At 31.4% G+C, this 11,892-nt stretch overlaps 1 protein-coding gene and 2 long non-coding RNA genes across 3 annotated transcripts in view; all 3 read right to left on the reverse strand.

Annotated features, from left to right (window-relative positions):
* LOC117173417 overlaps nucleotides 1-58 on the reverse strand; it is a 143,742-nt gene extending 143,684 nt beyond the window's left edge. The window contains exon 1 of the long non-coding RNA XR_004467174.1: nucleotides 23-58. This is a non-coding gene — a long non-coding RNA (uncharacterized LOC117173417). The remainder of the gene's footprint in view (nucleotides 1-22) is intronic.
* A 7,276-nt stretch (nucleotides 59-7,334) lies between these two features.
* On the reverse strand, nucleotides 7,335-7,983 carry LOC117173530. The gene is made up of 3 exons (XM_033362169.1): nucleotides 7,900-7,983; nucleotides 7,686-7,772; nucleotides 7,335-7,565 (listed from the first exon to the last, which is right to left on the reverse strand). The coding sequence occupies exons 1-3, from the start codon at nucleotides 7,909-7,911 to the stop codon at nucleotides 7,335-7,337; spliced, it is 330 nt and encodes a 109-aa protein (XP_033218060.1). The 5' UTR covers nucleotides 7,912-7,983.
* Nucleotides 7,984-8,999: 1,016 nt separating this feature from the next.
* LOC117173410 overlaps nucleotides 9,000-11,892 on the reverse strand; it is a 7,610-nt gene continuing 4,717 nt past the window's right edge. The window contains exons 2-3 of the long non-coding RNA XR_004467171.1: nucleotides 9,234-9,336; nucleotides 9,000-9,156 (exon numbers count right to left, since the gene is read on the reverse strand). This is a non-coding gene — a long non-coding RNA (uncharacterized LOC117173410). The remainder of the gene's footprint in view (nucleotides 9,157-9,233; nucleotides 9,337-11,892) is intronic.

The raw sequence follows: 11,892 nt of genomic DNA on the forward strand, positions 1-11,892 counted from the left end.
AGATAAAATATAATATATATACCTACGAACAAAATTCCCTATCTATATGACTTACTAGCAGGGTTGGTAACGTACAATACTCTACGTATTATACTTGGTTTTCTACTCGTATATACCACGTATATTACCTCTCTAGTTTTCTACGTGCTTTGACGTATATTACCTCCAAATGGAAACTTTCAGTGCGCATGCTTTAATTTCGAAAAATGCATCATATAATTATTTTTCTTGACGTGAGTCGTGGTTACAATGTTTCCTTTTCAAATTTTCATTGCAGTAAATTATAAAAGAAATTTATTGAGAGTCGAGAAAGGAAATAATGCTGCTTTGTGCATGATTTGCGATAGTGTAATTCAGAATACTACAGAATCTAGAATTCTAGACAAATTTTTAGAGTTTTATGTTTATCAATTCGTGTTATATTACTTATATTATTTTATTCGCCTCGTAAATATCGCGCAAAACACCAATATTTAAAAATTCTTTAAATCTAAATAGATGTTAAAGCAGTTTGAGGTTTTAAGTAGGGAGACAATATTATGCCTAATAATTATTATCGAAGGAATCAAACGACTCTGTGAAAGTTTTCTGTCCTTTCTTCCGCTCGAAAAAAATCCTTGAATGGAATTACATTATGATGTTGGGTATATTTCTTCTCAGTCCGGGCATAATTATTATTTTCAATTACAATAACGCATTCTGCAGAATTATGAATAATTATTATATTTAAAAAATGTGGTTATTTACTTGTCAACGCTGATGACACTGATTTTGCAAGTTGCTCACCTTGCAAACGTAACTTACAGGAGTTTTCTACTGTTTTTTACTGTTTTCGACGTTATATTACGTCAAAAACGTAATATACGTAAAAATTACTCGAGTTACGCGTAACTGACCAACCCTGCTTACTTGTCGAACTCTACAGAAGCATGATCTAATAAATACATAGACTACCCACGCGCAAGGAAAAAAAAACCAAACCAATCAGAACCCACTGCCCAATTTCTCCATCTCATGGACGTAGGAAACAAGGGACTAGGCATGCCATTGCGGGGGTGATGCAATGATGGGAGAGGTCCGCCACCTTTTGATGTCCCGCGAAAAGTATGGCAGCGCCCACATATTTATATTTTCATGCACAGTTTGTCGGCAAAAATGCTCATGCGCATAATCAAATATCACATCGTAAGATGGCGGCTCTCCCCACTCATGGAATTCTCCCCCCTCCCGTGGATTCAACCCCGCTCGCCAAGTTAGGATGGCACGCCTAGTCCCGTGTTTCCTATGTCCATGCTCCATCTTGAATAAGTAAGGCGGCAAATATAAGGGATTTAAAATGTAAAATGTAAGAATTAAAATTTCTTTTAATTTTCAGATGTAGAAATATTTGAATCCTAGTCAAATGTATTTTAATGTTAAACATCAGTAAAGAAAAATACGGATTAACTATAATTTTAGTTTATGTGTTTCATAACCTCTTTCTGCTGATGAAAAGTGACATATGTGTCAAATAAAATGAAATTCAAGTCAAGTGGAAAAGTTCTGAATAAATAAATTTATATAATGCATTGCCCATAACACACAAAATGATAATCATTATGTTTTATTTATTCAAAAATACTTTTCCTTAATTTTAGAGGAAAATGTGATAGAAGGATTTCGAATATAATAAATATTTATTTATAATTATCGATACTCTTCTTGACTATTGTTTTTTACGATTTGTGTTGTCAGATACAAGTAGAGGTAAAAGGATTTTTTCTATTAGGAACTTTAGAGTGTTAAATTTAAAACTTATACTCAAACAAAATCTTCTTAGTTCATGGGTCATTCACAAAATACGGATACGCTCATAAGGGGGGGGGGGGGGCTAACAAAATATAATTTTCCATGTTAAGAACAATGGAAAAAAGGATCACGCAGGGGGAGGTGATAAATTCCCTGAAAAAACGTATTGCGTATTTTGAGAATGGCATATTATTAATTTTATTTAAGAAATAAAAAAATTATAAATTTTGCCATTTGTCGCAGCATTTGTTTTTGAAATTGAATTACAGCTGTAGAAGGGAGAAATGTCGAATTTTAATTCTTTTTACTTAGAATCATGAATCCGAAATGCACAAACCTGAATAAAATTCGAACTGATTTGAACTCTTGATGGTGTCTATAAAATGTTAAGTCGAAAATTTTCGTCTTTAAATTGTTATAGTCTCAAATAATTTTGCTTGCAAGGTAAATTTCCCAACAATCGTGGAACTTGACTTTTATTTTAAAATATGGTGAAGGAATAGGTTCGGAATAATATTTATTCAGAATAAATGGCCAAATAAAAAACACCGGGTTCTTAGCATTTTAAAGTGTCAACAACAATTAAAAAAATAACAGAACGTAAAAAAAACAATCAAAAATAACGTTCAGATTATAGACAGTATAAGTTTAAATGAATTTTTAAAGGCATTAGGAAAACATGAATAATGTAATAAGTCTATGAAACGCAGTTTATTAAGTATTTGCATTCCGCAATCACAAATTATGAACTGTAGCATACAACATTGTTAAAATCATTGTAATATTTATATATATATGAAAATGCGATTTTAAATGACACAATTTATTCGAAATAATTTGTTATCCTTTGGTTATAACTTTTAGAATGTTAAAAATTTTAGGATAATTTATCTTTATACAGCTCAAATTATATAATCTTTTATGATTATAAATATAATATATAAATATAAATCTTTTATGCAAGTAAATAAGTTGAACTTTAAAACATTTCATACATTGAAATACTGAAATAATCAGTACTTGAATTTCACAAAATAAATTTCAGACTAATTCAAACAAAGAATCTTTATACAGGTGTAAGTTAAATTGTACGATTTTACATCACAAATTTTTTTGATCAATGTTCTATGCTTTATTTCTAGCTCTTAAGATGTTTAAAATATTACGATAATTTTAACAATGTTGTATGCTACAGTTCATAATATGTGATTGCGGAATGCAAATACTTAATAAACTGCGTTTCATAGACTTATTACATTATTCATGTTTTCCTAATGTCTTCAAAAATTCATTTAAGCTTATACTCTCTATAATCTGAACGTTATTTTTGGTTGTTTTTTTTTTTACTTTCTGTTATATTTTAATTGTTGTTGACACTTTAAAATGCTAAGAACCCGGTGTTTTTTATTTAGCCATTTATTCTGAATAAATATTATTCCGAACCTATTCCTTCACCATATTTTAAAGTAAAACTCAAGTTCCACGATTGTTGGGAAAATGCTAATACTTAACTACTAATTATATATATTTTTTAAAGTATGAAATATCTAAAAGTCGAACTTACGTACCAGTAACGAGTTACCTTAGCATAAAAGTTTATGTAATTTGAGGCGCGTAAAGATACATTATTGTAATATCGGGAACATTTTAAAATCTCTAAACGAAGCATGTAACATTACTTTAATCAAATTTTGTGATTTGAAATCGCAATTTTATCTAAATAAGGCTTTTTTATCTAAATAAGTTTGGACTTTCTTCTTCTTTAATGGCTTAACTATTGACGAGTATTCCCACATTCCGAGGTAAATTATTGATTATATCCAATTCCGTAATATAAAATAATTAAATCGTATAGTTTAGCAATTTTTTTATTAAAAATCATACAATCGAGTTTACATCTATTCAAAGCTTCTATGTTTAAATTAGTCTTAAATTTATTTTTGTGAATGCTGACATTTAACTACTGTTTATTTCAGTCTTTAAACAATTCAAATTATGCACTCGCTGTTACATCTATATAAAGCTTTTATGTTTAAATTAGTCGAACGTGTTCCGTCGCAAATGACCGCTTCAATCTTATAACTAAACATAGGCCGAAGTTCTCTCCAATTATAAATAAAATTTTTCAGAATAGTGCTGCGTATTAAAAATATTTGGGTAATGAGCTCAATTCGCAGCTTCCCGTAAAATATAAATTCGAGTAAGCTTTTTTGAAAGAAGTTAAATAAACTACGGCAAGTGTCTTAATGAAACGTACTTTTTTCCATGCTCGTTTATTATATGCACTGGCAATGGACAGTGTAATTCAGTGTAATTGATGAGAAATTTAGTGGATGAATATTGTACTTCGTAAGCATCGAAGTGTGTATTAAATTGCACTATATTCAGGTTTTCGCACAGGAAAAACAAATTCGATTTTTTTTCTAAAATTATTATATCATAAATTATACATAGTTCTGACTTAAAAATTAGTACTGCACCGTTGAAAAAGTTATCTGCACGTTGATATCTTGCAATTAGTCTCGCTTTCTTTTTGACAAACTTATGAATAAAAATTTCGATATCCAACCATTTTGCACCATAAAATGCGATTGTCAGTAGAGATAGATTAAGAAATCGATTTTGATGCATTCTATTTCGTAAATAGGATTTTATCATTTTTAATTTGCTGAACGTCCTTTTGCAAGTTGCTTTACTGTAACGTGCAGAGTTAAATAAATTCATTAGGGACTAATTCTGAGAAATCGCTTTCCATAAAGCTGTATTTAATGAGTAAAGTGCGGAAAACATCAGTTGCTGTTAACGTCTCATTGAACCCGTTACTAATAATTTTTATTCGTAAGCAATCCATGCTCAATTTATAAAAAATGTGGAAGGAAAAAAATTAATTGTATAAAATTTCCCATAAAGCTTTTAGCAGAATTAACTACTCCTCATAATAATAGAATATTAAGTTTACTTCATAAAATGCGGTCTTAAAATATTTCTGGAGAAAGAATTGTTTAAACAAATTAGATTTGTTTAAATAATTAAAAAGGGTTAATACACTGTTTTGAATTTCTATAATCCAAATAAATAATTATTTAAAAATGCACAAGAATGTATAAAATTGAAATAAAAATATAATTTTGCCACTGGCTGTAAGGGGCCCCTCGCAATCCTGGGTTATGCGGTAAGAAAGTTACGCCACTGTTTTGAACATTGCAATTTTGCGGCAGTGACAGCTTGTGCAATGTTGTTGACTTTTTAAAACCTAGTTGCAACTTCTCAGAAAGTTCCTCATTAGATATTAGCTGATTCGCAAGTTTGAGTTGATGCTTTAATGCTAATGTGTAAATCACATTCTTTTTACAGAAGGAGATTGAAGCTGTAGTTTTAGAATCCTGATGCTTTGATTCAAATCTCATGCACCAGAATTTAACGATGGGCCCACAAGCTCTCATTACGGTACCGTAGTGTGTGAAGGATTGTGCTTTGGGTTTCAGTGTTTTTTTTTTGAATAATTATACAAAAGAGTGATTATGCTCTTCAACAAGCGTTTCTAAAAGAAAGCTACAGTCCTTTTGAAGGGGTGGAGAAGTTACAAGGCATATGATTTGACGAAGGTTCAGATAGAATTCCCAAAGAGGGTAATTACGGAGAACTCGATCATTCATCATTAGTCCAAAAGAAAGGACAAAAGTCCACATTTCCTTGGCTGACATTTTAATTTTACGGTTTATAGGACTGAAAGTATCAGAAATTGGAGGAGGAATATTCTTTTTGTCAATCGAGCCCTACTCATGGTATTGCATTCTGTAATTTAATTCTTCCAAGGTAAATTTTTTTGTGATAAATATATAAGTAATCAATATCTCCGCCATATATTTATCACACACTTCCTCAAACAGATCATGCATAATATCCATGACTAGATTTCAAGTTATATGGAACCCTTCTATTTGATGAAATGCATTTTCTTCTTTAATGCCCGTTTTCGTTACATCCTTAAGTAGTAAATCTGATTGATAGGAAGCTATTGTTCTTAAACCATTTGGATCTTTCATATAAGAAAATTGCCTTTCACGTTTTGGAAGCTTACAGCGTCCATAAAGAAAGTGTGCATTGAAGCACTCCGCCAACCCGAAAATGGAATTCAAACCACGGTTATCGCCCGTTATTAGTGCTAACTTGAAGAACACACGTTTTTCGCCTTCAGGAAGCTTCAATATGATACCTTTATTTTGCAGAAATTGCAGGTCTTCAATTAATTTTGAAAATGCGAATGCATTGCCTCATCTTTTTCTATCGTCAGAATAAAACAGTTCGGCAAGATAAATATTCTTGAAGGCACGTTGAAATTCTGGTGGAAAAATTGGAATTCTACTGTAAGAAGGCCCTATTTTATAAATGCCCGCGTGACTACCTAAAGCGTTGCCCGTCTCGTGGTCGTCGAAAAATAAGAAAAAGGGTATTACTAAATCTGTGTCGTAATTCTTGTTCAACTCTTTCCACAAAGATCCCTGTATGAAATTTGATAACACCTCAGTTTCATTTTCGAGACATTTTTTGTATGACAAAACAGCATTAAAAAACGTCTTTCCTTTCAAAAACATGCTTTAAAACCCTACTAAGTTGAATGCACTCTGCTCTTGCTTCTACATGTGCCTCTTTGACATTACCCGCACATGATATGGCTGGTTCATGCTTGTCACCTATTTCATGTCTCACCGTTGGAAGTAAAACCCCAATATCCTTTAACTTTTTAAATGGTAAATGTTCGGTTTCGAGTCTTTGAAACGCGTTTTGTGTTAAGTTTAAAGCATTTGCAATATTATTATAATTTTCCTTTGACTCGCCCAAAGTTTTAAAACAATCAAGTAAATGGTAATGTATTGAAGAGGTCTTGTGAACAATTTCTGTGTGCAAATCTACGAATAATTGTACTTTTCTTCGCGCTAAAGTTGAATCTGCATATCAGTCACTAACAACTTGCAGCACTGTTAATTGTAGTGAATTTTTCAATTGGTTGATATCGAAAAGTGTGACTGGGCTACATTTAATACTTGATTTATCTGACTTTTGATCTAAATTTAGAACACTCAATAATTTTTTGTCTGCTTAACTTTTACTAGAATTAAGTTTGCTAATGTTGGGGTTTATAGAGTGAGATTTACGAAATCTGTTTTCAGATTTTAGAACGGATGTTATTCGACACATTTATTCCGTTTCTGCTAATTTCCCACTGCTACTAACAGTTTCGCGCACATCATTGTGTACTTCTGTTCAATGTCGTCTATGTGATTTGAAGTTCGAAAATTGTCGAAAACATTTTCACTCACCACAGAATATATAAGTTCTTTTTCACACCCACGCTCATAATATATGTGAAGGCTTAAAAGCACCAGACTAGTGATTATAGCTTTGCACAAATAACACGTCGGCATTGTGAATTTTCAAGTAGACTTTATATACATATGAACGTATTTTTATTATTATGCAAGTCTCTCAATAGTACGAAAAATACATAAAAATATAAGCAGAATTTACAGCCTCTGTCATAAATACTATCTTGCCATATCAATATTAAACGCTTTTAAAAAACGATATAATTCTTTAGAACCAGTCATACATTTCCTAATTATTGAACACCTTACCACGGTTACGCAGGTCCCAAGAAGAGTTACAACGCTTTCTGCCATATGCTCCTCGTGCTCTTCCCTTATACCATATATTCTCAGTTGAATAATTAACCAAATGCGAGACCAAATGTTCTTAACTTCTTTCGGATAATTCAGCTGCAAAGCATAATAACTTTTAAAGAGAACATTGAAGGCTTTCATTGGTGAGTCAATGGAGTAGCGAGTACCGTTGATGCACATATATGAAGCATGGATATCAAGAAGAATTTCACTTACGAGAATAAGAAGTGGTTGTTCTGTCCGGCCATGCATCCGAAATTTTTCTCGTTGACTATCCAGCCTCTCTTGAAGTTTTAATATATTCTGTTGGTATAAAAAAGATAAATTAATATATAATTTAGGATAACTTACTTGTTAAATGTTCTTTACATTCTGAAATATTGGATAAGTTTAAAAATTAAAAGAAACATATTCTAAGAGTAAGTCTTACAGTAACGTGCATAACAAATGCATCTTGAGTTTCGGGTCAACTTAGTTTCCATAATGGCTTGCTGGCAGCTCCTTTCACACTCACGCAGGGAAGCAATAGAGGTAGTAATTGTAAAACGATGGAAACTGAATCTACAAATAATTTTATGTGAAAACCGCTAAAATTACGAAACATAACTTATTGGATCAAATGTAATGTATATGTATATATATATATTAACCGTGCATATCGCTATCAATCAAATAATAGTGAGCTACTAAACCATTTATTTCGGAAAGGTTTCGAGTTTTAGCACAAGCAATTACTTCCTTCTCAAAGGAATCCCATTCTGTCGCCAGACAATTTGTTTTTTATGGGTAAATAACCGCAAAGTCTGCATCGATCTAAAGAAAATTACATTACACAAATCTCACAAGCTCGAATCCCAGTGGTTGTTATAAAACTTTGTACGTTGACATGTAGACTTGACTTGTAATGAAGACGTCGGATGTTAATCTTCGAATCCTGAATTTCGAAGTCAAAATCCACTGACTTAAAACCTCATTCCATGGAATCAAGTGATTTTCCAGCCATAATTCAGTAGTGTTCAGTTTAGCGGTATCTTCAAAAATAGTTATAAAAATATACAGGTATTGCATCTAAATTAAATACGAAATTTAGAAGTCATTAAAATAAAATAATTATCCGGGCCTTCTACCTGTTCATAGGTAACCAAAATCATGTCTTGTGATTCGGGCAAATCCGATGTTCTTGATCCACTCTGAATAGTGTTCAAATTGCCCACAGTCTCCAACTTTTTACTTTATATCGCAACAAATAGTATTTTCCTTGGAGTTTCCCTTTGGCAAAAATAGGTTTTCTCGTTAGTGAGTGTATGGCGAAGGGAATGTAGTGTGTTGCTGGACTTTCAGTTGGAAACACTTTTATGATGCTCGCAACAAGATAAGTTAGCTTTTTTGAGTGTATGCTGAAACAAATTATCTGAAATTTTGTATTGTATAGAGCATTGAAAAATAATATGATAAAAAAATCTACTTTTCAAGACATCATTCGAAATTTAGACTTGTGAATTAAAAAAAAATACTTACCAGTACTCATATTCCGGCTTCAGTTCATGTCAAATAATTATATCAGATATCTTGAGCCTATGCTCATTAGTCAAAATTGTATTCTCATCGTAATATTTTAACGTAGCTATTCCTTCTACAGACATTTTCAATAACCCGTAAATATGTATGTCCCTTTCGCGCACTGAATCTATTTAGCAATATTTGAAAATAAGTTGAACAACATTGCATGCATTTTATATGTGAGAAATCAAATAAACGAGGTACCTGAATGATTCCTCACATTTTCGTTTGTGGATTTAGTACGCAATTCCGTGTCTTCAGTCCTATTGTCGTCGATAATAATTCCTGCGTTATTAATTTCTAGAAGCTACAAAAAAAAACCAATGACAAAAATGTAAAATCAAGGTTCATTCAAAATTTATTTGTATACAAAAAATGCAATTCTTTGTTAAACGTAAAATTAGAGTGCCTATCAGACGGATGATTTTAAAATGTTAAAAAAAGATTTAAAATCACATATTATGTTGCTTCGGAAAATTTTCTGATCCAACTTAAAACTAATTTTTCTACAAAAATCCCTGAACCAACTCAAAATAGTCATTCTTCTAGAAAATTTCCTTTTCAAAGTAAAAATAACAATAATTTTTAAAGAAAATTCCCCGTTTGAAGTGAAAATGTTAATTTATCTGGGAATTCTATTCCCGAAGTTGCAATTATAATTAATTAGAAAAGATGTTGTCTTTCCAATTTGAATTAGCATTTCTTTCTTGTTTTCAATCGAGAAATCCATATGATTGCATTGGTAATTCTCCTGTTTAAAATTCAAATTATAATTTTCCTCTAAAATTCCTTGAAAGAACTAAAAATGACCATTTTCTCAAAAATTGCCCTGCTCGAAAGTCAGAACTATAATAATTCTTTTAGGAAATTCCAAATCAAATTTTTAATTATTTTGGAAAATTCAATCTTCCAATTCCGAATTTTAATTCCTTAGGACAAATCCCGTGTTCCAGAATGTAATAATAATTTTTTTCATCCAATTCAGAATTACCTATAATCATCTTTCCAGAAAATTCCCCGAACAAATAAATATTATAATCCCTCCGAAAAATTAACTACTTGAAGAGAAAATTACGATAATTTTTTTACATAATTCCCCGCTCCAAGTCACAATTTGTATTATTCTGAAAAATTCCCTCTCCCAAGTCACAATTATAATACATTAGGAAAAATTACATGCTACAGATATAAATGATATATTTTTTTAGCTTAGAATTGCATATAATATTGCTTTGAAAAATTCCCCGCTACAATTTAAAATCATCATTTTTTCACAAAGTTCCCCGTTCCAGGCCTGAATTTTGATTGTTTTGGAAAATTGAATTTACCAAGTAAAAAGTATAATTCATTGGGGAAAATTTCGTGCTTAAGATCTGCCTTCAAATTCGTCCATTTAATTCAGAATTATAATAAATATCCTGTTAAAAGTAAAAATTAAAATTATTCTTTTTGAAAAGCCCCGTTTAAAATCAAAATTTTAATTATAATGCCAAATTCTCTCTCTCTCTTTCGAGTTACAATTTTAAATAATATTAGGAGAAATTCCGTTATCCAGATCTGAATGATAATTTTTTTCATCCAATTCAAAATTATATATAATATTGCTTCAGAGTACTTCCTGTTATAACTTAAAATAAGCATTCTTCTCAAAAATATGTATTATTTTCAAAAAATCCCTCTCCTAAGTCACAATTATAATCCATTAGGAAATGTTTCGTGCTCCAGATTTAAAAAATAATTTTTTCATTTCATTCACAATAATATATAAAATTGCTTCGGAAAATCTCACATTTTCCAACTGAAAATTATCACTCTGAAAACTATCATTTTTTTTAAATTCCCTGAAATAACTCAAAATTCTCATTCTTCTAACTTTTAAATTTATTTTTAAGTAAATTTTCTGTTCCATCTCAAGATAATAATTTTTCTAAAAAATTCCCTTTTCGATGTCAAATTATAATAATTTTTTTAAAAGATTCCACTTACCGATTCAAAATTTTAATAATCTTTGGAAATTCCCCTCCTAATTCAACATTCTCATTCATATTAAGAAAAATTCCGTCCTCTGGACCTGAATGATAAGTTTTTGTTTCTTTTAATATTGCTTCGGGAAATATCCTGTCCCAACTTAAAATAAGTTTTTTTCCCCAAGAAATTCCTTTCTCAACTTAAAATAATAATTTTTCTAAAAATTCCCTTTGCGAAGTGAGAATTATAATAATTTTTTTCAGAAAATTCCCCGTTCCAAATCAAAATTTTTAAATATTTGCAAAATTCTCTCTTACAAGTCACAATCTTAATTCATATAAGGAGAAATCCCGTGATCCATATCTGAATGATGACTTTTTTCATCAATTTCAGAAGTATATATAATGATATAGTTCACCTATTAACGACCATCGTCTTAATCCTTAAGCGTGGTTTGGGATTCCAGCTTTCCGTTTTTTGAGAATAAGTCAGCCGACTTATTCACGAAAATTGGAGGGTTGCGATCTCAAGCTTATAACTGCGATTCGATTCCGCGTAAGCTTCAACCGTTTTAGGTGACGAAATTCTCGCGAACCGGAGGCAGCAAATTCTCGCCTTATTGCAGTAGGTGAGAGGAGCGGGCGACCAATGACAGAGCTCTATCTGTCCTCCCCACCGCTGGCATGCGCGCAGGTTTTCTCGGCGTTTTAAGAGCTACGAAAGATCGGTAGCGAGACCAGTGATCCCAGATCTGAAACGAGACGTGGTCCAATACTTATGAAAAAGGTCCAAAACACGTCTATGTCCGTGTGAATATGGTAGGAGACGATATAAATGCCTGGGTTGCGCGCGCAACCCATTTCTCCTCTTCTGATTTTGAAAACTCGAAGGTGCA

This window comes from Belonocnema kinseyi, chromosome 5 (genome assembly GCF_010883055.1).
Source record: "Belonocnema kinseyi isolate 2016_QV_RU_SX_M_011 chromosome 5, B_treatae_v1, whole genome shotgun sequence".
Classification (NCBI taxonomy): domain Eukaryota; kingdom Metazoa; phylum Arthropoda; class Insecta; order Hymenoptera; family Cynipidae; genus Belonocnema; species Belonocnema kinseyi.

Coding starts and splice junctions, on each gene's coding strand:
- LOC117173530 (XM_033362169.1), bottom strand. Junction 7,566..7,685: donor AACAACCACTTCTTATTCTC/GTAAGTGAAATT, acceptor TATGCTTTGCAG/CTGAATTATCCGAAAGAAGT.